The sequence below is a fragment of the Melospiza melodia genome, chromosome 2 (genome assembly GCF_035770615.1).
Source record: "Melospiza melodia melodia isolate bMelMel2 chromosome 2, bMelMel2.pri, whole genome shotgun sequence".
NCBI classification, from domain to species: Eukaryota; Metazoa; Chordata; class Aves; order Passeriformes; family Passerellidae; genus Melospiza; species Melospiza melodia.
This window is the reverse complement of record NC_086195.1, coordinates 87,806,571-87,824,939: the sequence shown is the minus strand read 5'-3', so window position 1 is coordinate 87,824,939 and position 18,369 is coordinate 87,806,571. Positions and strand designations below refer to the sequence as shown.

Here is an 18,369-nt window from a genome sequence, read left to right as displayed (position 1 = left end):
CATTTACACACTCCATGTAAATGGAGCTTGTCCTGAAGGGCTCCCCAGTTACAGCAGAAGCATTGGTCAGTCATCTACAAAGAACTGCCATGTCTTTTTCTCTACCATAAAACCATCATGAGGTCTGCTTTCCTGACTCCCTGAAATACTGTCAGCAAACAGTATTCAATTCACTTCCACAGTATACTGTAACTGTACCTAAAAACCAGCATTCCTCCAGTTTGATTTACAACAGTTCCTGAACATCCTCCTTTTCTCATATAATAATAATAAGGGAAGGCAATTAATACTTACATCAGTAAGGAAAATCAGAATACATATTCACTTTAAAACCCAGAGTAGGATTGAGACATACAATCTGAAGAGCTCATCAGATATTTATCACATATAAGTTCTTACAATGAGTTTGTTACAATTGAGTACACATGCTAATTTATAAAAAAATATCTTTGAAACTATGGTGGCAAATCATACTAAAGCTTCTACAGGATAAAAGTCTTTAAAGTATAGCTTCAATCTACTGAAAACAAAGCAAAGAGGCTGAAGACTAAGCATGAGAATCTGCAGTTCTGAACTGAAGGAGAGTTTTCATATTAAAAAGCTCCACCTATTTGTGAGTGGCTTATGTCAACCTCCATAAATCTGGAATGATGTTAAATGACAGATGAAAATTCTATTTTCCCTGTAGAACAAAGAGACTTACAGAAACAAGGAATTGTATTTTTAAAAAGAAAAACTAAACAAAAGAGTAAAGGCATAATGAAAATCCTCAACATAATATGTAATGTTTTCAAAGAGATATGTATTCATATAAATGACAAAAAATTTCTGAACTCTCAACTACATCCTAAAATGTCCCTTTGTAAATCTAATGTAAATCTATTGTAAGTACAGTAAAATAAAATGAGTGCATTTTGAAAAACTATTCTTTTGTTACAGGCCCTCTTTTGGTAGAATGCAACCACCAGCTATTCTGAGATTATTTTTAGGAAAATCTAAACTCAGACTTGTAACTGAAGCTCAGCCTAAGAAATCAGTCACACTTCCTTATCACAGACTTACTATCACTTACACAATTTATGTTTTAAAACCAGTACTACCTTGAATAGTCACAAGCTTTAACATAGCTTCTAAGTGTTCTTTTTCAGATGCTGTAGCTTGATGCAACCAGGCCAGCATGTCTCCTACATACCTACACAAAGACGGAAATTTCTGTGTAAATTAGTGGTTTATGGTGTCAGGAATTCAAAATGCCAACAAAATAAGGGTTATTTCATTACATTCTTGTTAGTACTGTACCTCAGAGGATCGTGAGAGTGCATTTCAATAGGGCGGGGAGTACCTCCCAGACCTCCTCTAGTAAGAGCATCTATAAAGCCACGGACCACAGCACTCCTTCTAGCTGTCCCAAACTCATCCAACGTGTATCTGTTATTGAAACATGAAAACAGGTTAAAAAAAACCCCCAGTCTGCCTCACCACAGTTGATTAGTTCAGCCTCACAGCTAATTCAAGTAAACATTTTTATAGTTCTAGAAATCTTGCATCAATGCTTCTACTATAAAGCATTCAAAACCATGTGATGATGTCAGAATTTCTATCATCCTGCTCTGTCTATGGTACATCTGACAAACAGGAGAAAAGAAGACAAATTTTATGTTGTCACCTGCCTGTCTGCTCTAGAGCAAATGTGTAGGATGAGGTAGGATGAGACATGACTTCTGATATTGCAGACAGGCGCTGCAATATATAGTCTTTTATATATATATATATATATATATATATATATATATATATATACACACACACACACACAAATATACACTGTCCTTTTCTTCTTTCTTGGCTGGATAGCTCTTAGTTTCCACGCTAAATTAATTACCTGTCAGATTATTATTTGTGGAGTTTTTCTACTGAATTTGAACATTTTTTCTCGTATGCCTCCTCTGGTACTATTGCAAAATAGACTGAAAGAAGTACATGGCATTGTGTTTCCCACACAGGAGCATTGGCAGAGGCCACAGTCTTTCCAGGATCAGGTTAATATTACTGAAGAAAGAAAAGGGGGTGAGAGAAGAAAGTGAAGTGACTGCTTCTGCAATGTCCTGCAGGGCATCAGGCACTGCATTGCCAGCCAGAAAAGGGAGGGGATTGTCTCGCTCTGCTGTGCACTGAGGCAGCCTCACTTCAAGTGCTGGGGGCAGTTTTGGGTGCCACAATATAAAGAAGACATAAAGATGTTAGAGTTTGTTCAAAAGAGAGCCACAAGGATGGTGAAGGGCCTGGAGGGGAAGCTGCATGAGGAGTGGCTGACATCACTTGGTGTGTTCATCCTGGAGGAGACTGAGGGGAGACCTCACTGCAGTTACAGCTTCCTCATGAGGGCAAGAGACAGGCACTGATCTCTTCTCTGTGGTGACCAGTGACAGGATCCAAGGGAATGGCCAGAAGTTGTGTCAGGCAAGGTTTTGGATGGATATTAAAGAAAAAATTCTTCACCCAGAGCGTGGCTGGGCACTGGAAGAGGTTCCCCAGCAGAACTGATCACAGCATCAAACCTGACAGAGCTCAGGAAGTGTTTGGACAATGCTCTCAGGCACATACTGTCACTCTTGGGGATGGTGCTTTGCAGGGCCAGGAGCTGGACTTCATGATCCTTGTGGGTCTCTTCCAACTCAGCATACTCCATGATCTTCTTGATTCCTCTCAACAGACACTAAAGAGAACTGCTCCTTGACTCTCCCATTCCCTTACCCCCAGAATTAAATACATGAAAACTCAGCTTTTCAATTTTTGTACACATAAGCATATTTGACAGGTGTGGGACTCCTGTTTGCGTAAGATCCAGCTGACTGACAGACACAGCAATTTATTGCACTGCAACACAAGGCTTCTGCCTTCTAGGCTACCACATGGCTAAGGGGAACAGTCTTATATTCATCTGACAGTTGTTCACTGATTTTAATCAAAGCAATTGTAGCTGGATATTTAATGGATGAACAATTATAGCCCAGAATGTATTATCTCAAATGGCTTGCTGGTAGTAGAGGAGGTGCTGATAACTACACATGGCTAATTTTTAGAGCAGGCTACCTTTCTGTTGACATTGAGGCATGAAAGCAAGTGAAGGATGGGAAACGAAAGCTGGTAACATCCCAGTTATATCTGCAAGCCACAGAACACTTCTATTTTTTTTAAACTAATTTAAGTTTGTATGTTTGAAGAACATACAAACTAAAAAGGAGAGAAAGAAAATACACATTACAATTTATTTTTCCAATGTAACTGAAAATTGTCAATAAGTGAGCATGGTGTCACTTACCAATGACACTCAGCAGAGGAATATATAGATATATAAAGTAATACTAATAAAAAGAATTTTATTCACTGACTTATTTAAGTCTGCACTTAATAAGCAGTACATTCACTTTTAATAGATGTAGAAAACAAAATATAAAAGAAAACAATACGTGGCTTCAAAAATGTTTGGCATTAATTCAATTAGATTTCTACTCTGTTATAAAAAGTCAGAGGGAACCTCCAGTTTTGTTCTTTTCAATCCTAATTATTCTATTAAAGAGGTGAGGAAAGAGCATACTGAAAAATCTGGAAATTTCTGTTGGAAGTGTTTTCCCTCATACACTGTACTTGCTAAGCTGGAGAGTAAATATCTGCAATTGATAGAAGTCTAACAAAAATTCTAATAAATTACTACTTACAAAAATAATGCAACTAAAAGTAGTATAGATCTAGCATCTGACAACTGCCCACTGTCTAGAAGGAGCAGTACTGGAGTGAAAAATCTCAAGCATCTCTAGAAACCAGTTTGCCCTTTTTTTCCTCTCTAACAAGCAGGTATACATTAGATCATTAAATATACAGCCATGAAACAGATCTTGTGATCATTATTAGTTCTGAAAACAGCATTCAAAATGATAATTTTGTTTTAAAAAGGAAACTACTAATTTTCCCTTTGCTCTCAGTAGAACAGGGTATAACCATTATAAAATGCTGCATGTTAAAAAATTCGGCAATAACTATTATTTACACTAGAACACAATATTTACTACTATGTTATTACACATACTCATGTTCAGAGAAGAAAACATTTGGATGTTTTTCAACCCAGCTTTAATGTTTAAAATATACAGTAATGATCACTGGGGAAAGAGGAAAAAAGAAACCTTTTTGAACCTGTGTGGATGATGGAAGAGGAACACTGCTTTCAGCTACGTCTCCGTGCATTTTCTAGGAAACAGTTCTCAATTTTTCTGTTAGAGCCAGGAAGTGAAAACCATTTTGAAATGTTTCTTTTACATCCCCTACTGACTGCAGTTCCAAAAAGTCCATCCATAGTGCAGTCCTTCTGACACTTTTAGTTGGTAAATCAATATAAGGAAACAAGAATTTGTAGAGTTGGTTCTAAACTCTCATCCTTCTCCATCTTACTCACTTTCACCCAAGTGAATCACAACCTTTATCAGAAGCAAGGGCAGTGATTTGGAGGGAAAGTGTTTAGTTCACACAAGAGTGCTAATACACAAAAAAACTAATTAAAATTATCTTCTCCTGTGACTTAATTTCTACATTATGAACTCAGCAATTTGTTACTTAAAGGTATACAAAAATTTTTGTAAGGGAATAAACTAAATCTTGAGATTTAAAATGTAAAGCACCAGTGCTGCAATTTTGATAATATGCTGTAGCAAGTAATTAAGCTTGATAATCTAAGATGAGAGACACGTGTCTGCATCATCTACAGTAACAGGGTTTTTTGCCCTTTTGGCGGAGGAAAGGTCTTAGCAATCAAATTCTATCTTTGTTAATACTATTACTGCTGTTTGTGACAGAAGTGTCAGAAAAAAAAATTATCTTTTGCAGACTCATTTTAAACTGGCCAGCAGTGGATTTATGCACAAGATGGGGTTTTCTTCCCTTGAAGTAAGAAAGCAAAACAATGATTTTATGAAGTTTCAAAGTATCATAATTCAACAAAGTATTTATTACAGAAAATAAAACTGTATCTAAAAAGAATCCTATAAAATGTTGCGAACATCATAGTGACTGATCTTTTGGAGCTATAAAGAGGGTGTAAGGGAGAGAATGCAAGAGACTGCAATTCCCAGCTATGGCCTGAAGTACTGCAACACACCATCCAACAGCTGGGGAGGACGTGGAAGCGACACCACTTCTCCCTCACGTTAACCATCAGAGCTGACTGAGCATGTCCAGATCTGAGCTTTCTCTCACACTGACAGCACTTTTCAGGTCCACATCCCCCAAGCACTTTTCCTGTGAAGGGTTCCAAGAAACTTTACAGCATCATGTACCTACACCTTCACACTGACACTCCTAAAGACAGGGATGCTCCTTTGAAAGGCTGCCCTGGACACCTGTGGCTGAAAGCAATTTTTCAATGGTAGCAAAATGTGATGAATGCATTAAAAAAAAAAAAAAAGAAAACCAAAACAAACCAAACAAACAAACAAAAACCAACGAAAACCAAAAGCCCAAACCCCAAAGAAGTGTAAATAACATCTTCAGAGATGGTTACCCCAATAAACAGTTCTTACAGTGCCACCTGATGGTTCACTCTCCTAAGTACCATTTCATTTACTTCAGCAAATTCAGAATAACAGGAGTATTTTACACAGATACAGAAATATAAATACCTCTATACTTTAGAGGTCCATATGTAGAATTTTTTAATAGATTACTGTATATCTGATAATGGAAGACATTCTTACTACCACAGGCACTTCAGTAAGAGCTAATTAGCCTTTACCAATTTTTTACTTTGGGGACTCAAAAGATACAATCACATGTTTTGAACAGGATTTTTTTACTTCAGAAAAATCCTAGAATGAGAGCACAGGAATTCACAATTAATTTAAATTAAAACAGTCTGACATTTTACTTTAATTAGAAACTTTTAAGTTAGAAAAGTCCAATGACATTTCCTGTATCATAATTACGTCAAAAAGACTTCTGAAATTTAAAACAGTCAAAATATCATGTTTTATAACTTAAGTTTCTGAGTAGTTTTGAATTTGGCACAGGAACGAAGTGCCACCAGTCTTGGCACTGTAATTCATGCCCATCTTTAAGTTTTATAAGCTCAAAATACCAGCTTCTGTTAGAGATAGCAAACACTTACTTGTACAGGACAGGTCTATCTTGTAAGGCTTCCATGGCTTGAGCAAGAACTGGAGAAATGTCACATGATTCTTGTGTCAATGTCCTGCATTCATCTATAAGATACCAACACAAAAGCACATTCTTTACCCTGTAATACATTTTATACAAGCTGTCAAACAAGAAAACAAGTTAAAAACTCATAGGCTTTTCATTTTGAAGACTTCAGAATATGCTACCTGGGCTAGTTAGTGTTAATACAATTAAAATCCCCTGCAAACAGTACTGTAAAATGCACGTCCATCACCAATTTCAACAATAAAAATGATTAACGGAAGCTTACTATTTTTTCATGCCCACATACAAATGCTGACTCATTCAACCTTCAGAATTTTATTGAGCTCCTTTATAACTGTTTACCATACTTCAGGTAAAGTATTAAGAAAAAATGGAGCAACTAGTTAGGCAAGCTGTTTGTTTTGTCATTTGATTCTGTTATTTTTTCTTTCATCAAAATAACTATATAATATTTTATATTCCAGGCAAGAATGTGGAAATCATATAAACTAGATCAAACATTGACAGAAAAATTATGACTTTTCATAAGGGTGTGACCACGACTATTATTTGAGGTTTCAGCATCCACTGAAGAACAGCTAATGAATATAAAAATCACACTGCACCAATTTTTCCCCATGAATCTTACTGTCAGTGAGACAGTCTTTTGTTTTTGAGAAGAGCAATTATATTTGATGTATTTGAGGCTATCAAGGTGTTGGATGACTACAACCAGAGTACATATATATAAAAAAAAGCCTACTATCATTCAAAAGAGCATCCTGACAAAAGGATTTTTTCTTTTCTAAAAGTAACCCACCACCCCTCCCACTAAACTAGATCCTACTATCAAATCCTTAAAACCAACAACTTCCCTCTAACTCGCAAGAAAATGAAATTCAATACAATTAAAATTTTGTCTGGACTACCAAACTGTAGTAGTTGTTCTTTGTGGAAAACCATCTACTAAAAACACAAATAAATAATCCACTTTTATAATAATGAAATTGACCCAAAAACCTAGAGAATTGCCAATTAACAGTTTGGCTCCCTAAGAAGGAAACCAAAATGTTAATACATCTTGGAAGGGCTTTGTGCTAAGTTCAATCCACATGAAGGAATTATAGGAATCGTCATCATAATAATCATAAACATAAAAACATTCTTAGTCCTACTTTGAGTCCATCTGTAAAGTCGTTCATAAGATGTCTCTTGCAGTAAAGCCATCTGTTCCATAATTTCCAAGCTACAAGACAAATAAAAAGTTTATTTACAAATTCTATTTTAGACAGTACTAGCAAAGGCACTTCAAGTAAAATTCAACATACCATAATTAAAATTTTGAGTATTTAAAATTTTTTTTGGTGAAATATTCTGCATATTTCTGTATATATTCTGTCATATGAAGCAAAGAATGAGAGTTTGTTTTAACTTCTGCTTTTAATTGTAAATGATTCTCTTGCACTCATTTAAGTAGGACTCACCCTGCCCTTTGCTGATTTGTTCGGAGGAGAATCTTGACATCATCATGAATTTGCTTTACTCGTCCCAGAGCCTTGAAAAAATCCTAAATAAATTGAAAAACAAAATACAAGCAGTGTTTAAAAGCAGTAATTTCTATTCAAATCTCTAGCACTCTATACTCCCTCTTTCAAAAAAAAAAAAAAAAACAAAAAGCACTTGAGACATGTTTTTAACCCGTCTTGACCTGTCCTGTAAAGTAGGTGTTTTTCACACTCATTAACTCTAGGGAGATATTTGAGGACACCACTATGCATTACATCACTGTCTCCCATTACTGTTAGAAACTACAGAGCAAAATGAAACATTGTAAAGTACAATGATTGCAGGTTGATATTTTTTGTACTCATGAAATGGGATAACTATTTCTTTAAAAAAATTAAAAAAAAAACATTTGCAATTGACCAGACTAAGGTTTTCCACAACAACATTTCTCTGTGGAGTAACTCAACAGCAGCAGTGAAAAAAAAAGAGAAACAAACCTAAAGCCTAGAAGACAAGTACATATAGCTAAAAAGGTTACTTTGTTAGTTTCAGAGTGCAAATAGAAAGCCAGTAACATTTTCAAACAGGCCTTCCTATGAAGACATATTTAAAATGCCTTGGAGGAGACCAGCATTTCAGATATAACTGTTTGTTACATCTTTTCTGATTTGAACACAGTTTGCTCAGGAATGTTCATTCTGGTTCAAGTCACATAAAAATAGACATATTCTAAGTAAAAGAGGCCAGCAATTTAATCTACTGCCTTACATCAACTGTGTTAAAGACCATGATTATAAAAACCCAAAGCACTCTTCCTTTGGGATAAAAGAAAATTTCCAACCCGCAAGTCTGACCAAAGGTGTTTTAAGGACAATAGTTGACTCTATCCTAGGGGAAATGCACACACATGATGTTAATGAACTCTACCAACCAAAGCAGAAGAACTGTTTTATCTCAGTTACTTATGCACGTTTTTAGATTAAGTTCCAAAAGGACCTCGCTGGCTGCAAACTAATCACACAGTAACTGGCACAGCATTACTGTCATTGCTCCCTGCAATAGGCGCTTCCTAGAAACCTGAATGTTCTTTCCTGGCAATAGTGGTACAAAAGCATACAGCAATTACTCAAGTGCACAATTATTTAGCACATTCTATTTATGCTTTCATTAGCACTGTTTATGGTTATCAGTTCCATGTTTTTAACAGTGCTTTTAATGCAAACAGGATGCCTGTGAAAATGAGATAAATCTGGACTACCTGCTGATAAACTACATGAAGCTTTCCATGCAACTACAATGATAAAAAAGTCTATTTGGTATACTCAATTCTTTCATTATTCAGTTTGCTTTTATTGTAGAACAATTTTCCTTTTACTGTGTCTTCCTATTCAAACCATGTCATATTCCAAAACCTATTTTAGAAGGTGGCTAGAGTGAATCAGCACCTAGTATCTTTAGCAACCAAATAACATTGAGGGATAGCCTGAGCTCCTATTGCCTCAAGTCACTGAATACCTATATACATGAATATGCAAAATGTACACACACATGCACAGTGGCAGTACTAGAGAGCTGCAAGCTTCTCATCTGCTTTGAGTGTCATGAAGTTTTAAAATCTCTTCACTGAAAATTCAGACTTCATAAAGGTCTTTTTGAAGTGTAGAACCATATGAAAACTACTTTGCCTCAAACTGATTACATGAGAGCTCACTTGCCTCAAACTCATTACATCATTACACAAACTAGAATTTAATGATGGTTTTCTGTCTCTTTACTTGAATCTTTCATCATACATTTTAAACTCATCAGAAATTCACCATTCTCTAAAAGGTACACTCTTCCATAAAAAATTAAGTTGCAAATGGAAAATAATATCTCATGTACAATTCAGTTAGGGCATTTCTACATTTTAGTTCAGGGTGAAGATTTTAATGTTCATTGAGCTACCTCAGTAATTGGCTCATCTTTTGTGCCTCGAAGTAGATTCATTTCATCCGGTGTCAGCTGGAATTTTGCTATGAATGCATCTGCAACTTGTGCTTTCATTTCTAATCTCTGACTGTAATAAAACAAAGTGAAGAGGATATCAGCTTTTTATGCTTATCTCAAAGACTTATTTTTCATATTTATACCTTCCAAAATACAACTAGCACCAGAAATTGGTATTATTAAATTATAATAGCACATTCTTGCCATCAAACACTTAAGTTTCTTTTTCACATAAGACTTTTTATTAAGATTACACATATTATTCAGTAAAGATAATATAGAGGTATTTTAACACATTTGAAAATTACTAAGTTCTTCAAAATAATATTTCTTCAGCATTTGTACCATAAGTTATCTAATCCAGATACTTTGTGCTTGCACATTTGTAATGCTTGCAGTTATTACCTTTCAAATTCACTAAGGAAAGGAAAAGTCTATAGCATCCAAAATTACAAAATTAACCTTACATTAACCTACTTTTCTGCAGACCAGATCCATTTCTTTGTAACACCATGCAGTTGGTATATCAATTTACTAATGTCACAAGTAATCAAAATGCAATGGCTAATTCTCTTGTTTCTGAAATAAACACAGCCAGGATGCAATATGCAAACACCATCACATAGGCAGCATTTTCCTGCACATGTTTTGTCACACTCCTTACAACCACAGGAGGACCCAAATGGAATGGACTGGGATTCCTGTAGCAACAGAAAATTTGCTTGAACTGTGGTTTGAGCACACAGTATTCCTGGAAATAAAGGAACTTTTTCAGGACATTGAGAAAGCACCAATTAGTTATTTGCAGAAGAATAAAGCTCAATTCCATTAAGATCATTTCATCTTTCAATGTGATATAATTACTACAAGACAAATACATTGTTATTACAGGGTGGTAAGAGGGGCAAGTATACTTCTATATACTGTACAATTAAATTTCCTTGCAAGATCAAAGCTTGAAAAGAAAGCTTTCACTTACTCCTTCTCTACTATCCAACTCGTGTCTGAACTTCATTCAGCTACTGATTATGGAAAACTGGCTTCCCTTCTGTAGACATGGATGACCTTCCTACCCTGCAGTTCCACACAATCTTTTAGCGATCAGATTAAATTTTTGCAATTGTCAATGCTCTAGCACATTGAACAATGAGTGGGAAAGCAATATAAAATCCAACAGTACTTTAACAGTAAAATCTATGAAATCAAAGATGAAAGTAAGCCAATATTTCTAAGTTACACGACAGAGACCTAATCAAAAAGGAAAACCAAAAACTCATATGCTTTAATATCACATCTTGAATTGATAATTCAGGCTTCACTGGGGTCCTTAGCAACTATAATGATTTTATCTTTACATTGACAGTTTTGCAATGCTTAAAATAAAACTATTTAATTTTCTCTAGGTAAACTCTACAATTCGAAATTTTGAATCTTCATGAAGCCAAATGTTTCTCAGGGAAGGTACAAGAGTAATGCAGGATCATTTTAACCAACTCTACAGGCAGATGCGTCCATGAAAAGTCCAGGCATTTTCCAACACAGTGGAAGGGGAATGGAACAAGACAATTTGGAACAAATTCAGTAAATTTTCAGCCAGAAGATTTATGTGGTGAAATCTGAAGAGAGCAAGTCATCCTGTAAGAGGCAAAAAGACAAGTGGTCTACAGAATGTACAAGAAAGAGACAAGAAGATATGAACAAAAGAGTATTTTAAAATCAGTATTAAGCCTGTGAGAGATGTTCTGAGGGTAACTATGAAATTCTCACAACAGATGAAAGATGGGGCAGGTCTGCTCTGCACTAATATACTCACTGCAGGGATGTGTAAGCCATGCTACTCAGGCTGCCTCAGCCAGCCCTGCTCATCCCTGACCTGTACTGACCTTCCAGCACCATTGTTTACATCATCATGTACTGAATGAGATCAGGGAACAAATCTGGCAGGAAAAAATCCAAAAGTTCTTACCTCTTGGGGGTGGAGATTACATGTATTTTCTAATTCAGTTTACCACAGCCTGTGCTAAGGGACTGGGTGTGCCAGCACCAGAAGCTGTCACAGGCTAGAGGCACTGACCTCACTGCTGCTACAAAACTCTCACAAAAACTACACTTCAGAACTCCTCTGGAGCATAAGAAGAGCTCATTTCAATCATCAGTTACAACTACTAATAATAATCAAAATTATAAATATTATGAGTCAAGAAAACCCTAGAGGCATCTCAAATGGCTCAAGATGGCTACTCAAATTGAAAATCAGCCAAGGACACTTAAAAAATTTAACACAATGATGCTGCTTTCAACAAAGCATTCCTCTTTCACACTTTTTGCTGAGCAAGTCTAATGCCTCACCATCACCACCACTGTATTTCGTTTAAACAACAGAAAATGTAAATCAGAGAATTAAATAAATTAGTCTCAATTTAATATAAATCCACAAAGCTGAAAATAGATGGGACTACCCCTCCCTTTAGGTAAGAGACAATCGCTTTAGCAAATAGATGAGAGAAGGCAAATGCTAGGTGTTCTTTGGGTTCAACTGAAATAAAGCTTCCACAAAGAGAGGAGCAGATAGAATGCTGAGAAACTTTTCTGTTCTTTGAGCCTGTGTATCTCCTGAGTCCATAAACTTTAAGGTGCTCTTACAGAAGATTTCCATTTATTATTTTCTGTTCTTCAGATTTTTTGAATCTATACTTCCATTAAACTGTGGGTGGGAGGAAGTCTGATTTTAAGAAGTGTAGCATACTGGGCATAATGGTTTTCTCCATTTTCAGGTGGAAGTAGGGTTGTGGTAGAACAAGAAACAGCGTTAGGAACTGTCTAAACAGCATGCTCATGAGTCAGTCCTGGAACTCTGTGCCCTGTTTTACTCCTTCTTCATAAAAAAAAGAATTATCTTGCTAACCAATATCTCTCCTTCTGCAAGTCCTCACTCTTTACAATCCTCCCTCAATTTTTGCTGCTATGGAGAACAAGGTGTGATCAAACACTGTACTTTAAAGCCATTCCCATCTCTGGCTGTGTCTTGGGCTAAGGCATGGCATGGCATAAGTGCACACTGACAGACTCTATGCACTCCTAATATAATTAACTTTTATAATACAGAGTCAATACATTAAACTCAAGTACACTGGGCAAGCTAAGCTTCACAATATACACAGAAAATAACAACCTCAAGGTGGCAGCAATGTTTCATCCACTTTTCTCAGGATTGTGATTGGGAAGTGGTGACAAATATCTCTCCTAAACAAAAGCATGTGTCTGAATTTTGATAAAGCTGTTTCTGTTGGGCTCTTTACAAAGCACACAGGATTTCAAAGAGCTGCTCTGTTTCAGAACCCAGGTTAGCCAGTTCTGCTTGAGATGACTGTGAAAGTTGCCTTTATTATCAATCTGCACAAGAAAGAGACTCTATAGCCTAGATGATGGATTAGGAAAAAAATATGTAAATTGTTCATACCTTTGATTTTTGCCTGGCAGTGTACAGTATTACTGAGACCAATACACTCAGATTTGTATTCATTTTTTTTTCATATATATTTATTTATGCATTTATTTCCTCACATACAAGCTAGCAGATATTTAACTAGAATTTAATCTATCTTGCTAAGGCAGGGCAATGGATTAAAATGTCACTCAAGGCTGCTCAATCATTTCACTACAGTAAGTGCCTAACAAAACCCAATGCAGGTAACAACAAAAGTCAGTGTAAGTCTGTCTTACATATAACCCACGGCAGTCGGTACCTGTGTGCAGACAACAGGACATTTCAAGACCCACTGGCCTTTCTGTAGATATAATCATTTCTAAATTCTAAGCAGTCCAGTACAACTGAGGAAAGGCCATACCATGTTGTTATTCCAATTTTTTTTTTCTTTTAACACAGTTAATCCTGCATAAATGAATGAAACTAACAGCTTATGGGAACCCTGCACTAATGCAAAAGGGGAAGTGCCAAGTGTTGGTAGAATTTAGAACTTGGGCAAAGGACAGGATTCCAACAAAGCAATTTCCCCAGTTTTAATCGTTACCAGGGAGACAGAATTCTTTTGCAAGAGAACTCAAAAGGCTGGGAAAACTATGCACTTCATGCACTTTTCCCTTGAACCAAATACAAATGTGCACTGTTCGTTAGGATTATCACCTCGACAGCTCAAAAATGAGGTGGAGAAGAAGCAGACTTTTCCAAAGCTTAATTTTATCTTGCGAGCACATACAGCATAAAAGTCTGCTAGTTTCTTCTACTCAGGATGAATCAGAGCAGTCATTCTGAAATTACTTTCAATTTGCGGTACTGAGGATTCAACACATTTTTAAAGCCTCAGGACAATGGAGTATTTCTAACTCATAAGTAAGTAACAATCATGTTTAACAGACTTGTATAAATCTGCAGAATTATTTTTCTGTCATGTGAAAGGCAAATAAACAAGATTATGTAACAAAACAGTTATACACAAGCATTAGAAAACCATTCTTAAGAGTAAGGAGAGGTGTAAAAGCGCATTTGTAAATTTTGAGAACAAATGTTTTGTTCTGCATTTTATCTGTCAAACACATCTCTTACTGAAGAAGAACTGAAATACTGTGAGGAGGTATTCAGTGACCCATTCCATCATTAGGAATTATTATGAAATATTCTCCTTACTTAAAAAAATAGGAAGACGTAAAAAACTCCAGTGAATTGTCTAACGCTTCCAGGATACAAAAAAATACCAATAGTAATAGTAATAGCAAAGAAGGCTTTAGTGAGACCTCATCTGGAAAACAGATCACAATCTGTGTGCAAGAACAATGGATTCCCATTAGGCCACAGCTAGCAGGATCATCATGGAAATGGAAAAACTAATTTATCACAGGAGATGAAGGCAGCTCTTAAGACAAAGGACAAGATGAGAAAACAGTCAATTTATATCCAATAATTAGGTTGGAAATCAGGGAAAGGCTTTTACTGGAAAGAATGAGCCTCTGGCTGAGTGTTCCATGAATAGTAAAGCACACAACATGCAAAAATACTGCACTAGTTATGTGTTGAATAGTTGATGAGTTTACCAAAGTCATCATGCAAAGAATAGGCGGCAGTGGGAGAGTGGACTTGAACTCAGAAGGTTTCTCTCATCTGTAACACCTATCTGAAGACAGCCTGCAATGCTGCAGCCCTGCCATCTCACACAGTCCGTGATAAAAAAATAAATGAGGAAAATTTCAAAAGGCTGAATCAAAAGTTAGGCAACAAATCTGCACTGAAATGATTAAAATCTTACCAAACACTAGAATAAAAAAGCTTACATGATGCAAATAAATTCAAGAAATTCAATCATTTTCTACTTTTGTACTGGTAAGACTTTCTCTAAATATGATGGGTATGCATCTATGGAGTATTTTGGACAAAATTTTCATATGCAGAGCTTTGTAGAGATCATGTGATATATACAGATATAGATATGTGAACACACACAGTAAATCACTGTTTGGCAATGGTTAAGATCCATGATCCATGGTTTGTAAGTTGATCTCACAGATTAAGTTTAAAAGGAGTGTGTTTCCAATGAACACATTCTTTTCCATCTTGTAGAGATGAGCTATTTCATATTTCTATACCAAACCGACTGGTATCTTCAGTTTATCTTTTAAAAATCTGATATAAAGTCACTTGAAAGGGGCCTGCTTGGTCTAGCTTCAAATTTGCCATCAAATTCAGCAACGTTGCCAAAGGCATGGAAATTACACACTGTTCTCTACATCCACCTGGAATAAAATCAAAAGAAATGAGCTTAAGCTGCAGCAAAAGGAGAACTAAATCAGATAGTAGGAAAACAATAAAACCAAAATCAATTTCCAGTGAAGACCACAAGCTCTCTGGTCCTTCTGTTCCTGGGTTTTTCTTCCCAGAGCAGATCACACAAACATCAGTCAGCAATTATACCATGTAACTGATTCTGCACTTCTGGTGAATGTTTCTCGACCTGTAAAACCACGCTTCATTTCATACTGACCAAGAGTACTTCATGTCTCAAATGAGTTGCCAGGAAGAAAAGCTGGCAAGAAAATAAGGTTTTGCATGCTCTCTGCTGGTCATGGCTAGAATGTGACAAAATAGTTTTGGGTTTTTTCTTTCAGACCCATTTTAGCTGGTTTTATTCCTCTGCTATACCTTGTCATCTATGTTTTACTTTGCTACAAATCAGGATAGAAAATGAGCCTCGGAACTTCAAGTCTTCACCCTCTCCCACATGGAATTATAATTCAGTTCAGGCAATCACTGCTTTTCTCATGAAGCACATGTGTGGGAATAAATGTAAATACAAGTTTCAAAAGATCAACACATGAAATAGATCTCATCAATGCAAACCACCAGATCACCATTTTTCTTAGCATGGGCTGGTAAAAGCAAACCTCTCTAATCTGCCCCAAATAGTGCTGAACTTGTTGCCTAAGTTCCAAATTGATTATGACAAAAAAGATATTTGTTAGAAAAGGAAAAAGGCAGCACCAAGAGACAAGGATGAGAGATCAGTAGTGTAGCACACTGAAGCAGACTCACTTGTAAACATTTTTCCTAAGACTTCTAAGCTTGTATTGAGCACAGAGGTGACAGTCAAATAATTGACTAATTCCAAGAATGGTGTTTGTTATGTTTTAAAAAAAGATCAAGCCTGAATGTAAGGCGATTCAACTAAAACAAACTGAAGTGCACACTTACATTCCTGTCTGGGAATCATATTTAGTTGTCTTTTAAAAAGTAAAACAATGTAATTGGCTTTTTTTGTAATTGATATAACTAACAAAGATTCTGACATCAAACTACAAATTTCACTCTGTTTAAGAATGCAATTAAGAGAGCATAGCAAAATAAGATAGCTTGTAAAGGTGTTCAAGTGCAAAATCGCCACAAAAGCTCTGAACCAGTAGCCTGACTCAAGAAATATCTGTCTGAGCCATTTCCATTCTTTCATAATGGCTTTCAGAGCATTGTGGTTTTTACTTTTAGAACACTAGTTCTAGCCCTCAAAAACTTTTATATTTCTGCAGACTTATTTTCAGTGAAGCCCCTGAGCATATACACACACATAACTGCTCTTACTCTTAATTTTATAAGTATTAATATTGCAAGTATTACCTTCTAGTCTCTTTTCTCAATTGTTACATTGATGACTCTAACTTGTGGCTAACCTCAAAAACAGCACATCTTGCACAACATCTTATTATTAAGTGGCTGGTAGCCAGAGAACCAACAAGTCCCAGGAAGCTATTATTAAATCTCACTTCAAGGAGCAAGCAAGATCCTTTTTCTGTCAGCCTACTAGTAATAACAATTAAACAAACCCACATCTTTTAAAGCACAACAGATGATCATTGTTTGAAAACACAGTAATCTCATTATACATAAAAACCTAATGCAACCTGAAAGCAATATTAGCGTGCTCAAGTAGAAGTACAAAAAATCTACTAAAATGGAAGTGGATTTTTAACAATTACTAGAAATTGCCTGAATTAACTCAGTTTTTCTTTATTATGGAAGCTTGTTATTAAATTGAACACTCTATTCAAGACTCTATGTTACTGAGAAGCAATAACTTAACCTTTTGTTATGAAGAGGTAGATGGGCTGGATGTCTGGACTACTTTATTTCACACTACATGGTTCTATTAAGTTATGGTAAGTCTCAGTTTTAAAGAAAAAAGGGAAAAAAAAACCTCATTTCCTATGCCAAGCAGATACCATAATTTAAATAGTGTGATGGAAAACTGCTTCCAATGTACAGTAGTTTTAACTAGACTTCATAGAAGAAATAAATTCAGAATAAGCAACCTAACTGACCAAAGAAAGGACATATTCACAAATATAAAAATGCAATTGCATTAATTACTTTTAAAATTTGTTATCTAAATAAGACCCTACATTTAGCATTTATGCCAAAGCAGGTCTAAAGCTCACAAACTAAGTAACAAGAAAAAAAATGCTGCAAAGAAAAACCCAAGAATGTGTAAGTTTTAACCTAAATCTGAGACAAAAATCTAATTTTCTATCCCAAATATTTACCCAGATATGTTAAATTCATACATTTCACCAACACAGGAAGTCCCAAAGTGCTCACCAGGACTACCTACAGGAAACACCAGGTGAGCAGCTCAACCTTCAAACCACAAATCTGAGAGACCAGGACAACCAACAAGAGTTCAGGTAAGAAACTTTGAAAACCAAAAACCATCTTGAACTACAACTAATTATATAGGTGATAACAGAGTGACAAAACTGCTTATTATAGAAACCTAGTACCACATAGAGCCACTTAGACAGCCATTCCTTTTTAAGTATAGCAAAAAAAAAAGGAAAATAATCTAAATCCCTAGTTAACATTTATACATTAAATGCATCTGGAAGTCTACAGTCTCCCTTCAGCTTCAGATCACTGAATAAAATCCTAACATTTTTCCAGCTACAAAAACGTGCTCAGCTAAAGTAAATCACATAAATGCTAAGCCTAATAGAAAAACATAATAGAACAGGTCCAGTTTTCATCTCTGCATTTCAACCAGACACCATTTCGGGACAACCCTCAGAGGACAGAGAAACCATGTCCTTCCAGTTTCACCACTTATTTATTGGCTAAAAAAGATCACATTAAGTTGAAGGCATCAGCAATTTAGGACTTGTACTTTTTCACAGGCCAGATTTCAGGTG

General features: G+C 35.9%; 1 protein-coding gene across 2 annotated transcripts in view; it reads right to left on the bottom strand.

Moving 5' to 3' along the window:
* Window positions 1-18,369, bottom strand: part of COG6 (component of oligomeric golgi complex 6) — a 54,835-nt gene that overhangs the window by 30,240 nt on the left and 6,226 nt on the right. For both annotated transcript variants that reach the window (XM_063149224.1, XM_063149223.1), the window contains exons 5-10: window positions 9,646-9,757; window positions 7,677-7,759; window positions 7,368-7,438; window positions 6,158-6,251; window positions 1,300-1,428; window positions 1,101-1,192 (exon numbers count right to left, since the gene is read on the bottom strand). In XM_063149224.1, coding sequence (XP_063005294.1) covers window positions 1,101-1,192; window positions 1,300-1,428; window positions 6,158-6,251; window positions 7,368-7,438; window positions 7,677-7,759; window positions 9,646-9,757 — 581 coding nt within the window. The remainder of the gene's footprint in view (window positions 1-1,100; window positions 1,193-1,299; window positions 1,429-6,157; window positions 6,252-7,367; window positions 7,439-7,676; window positions 7,760-9,645; window positions 9,758-18,369) is intronic.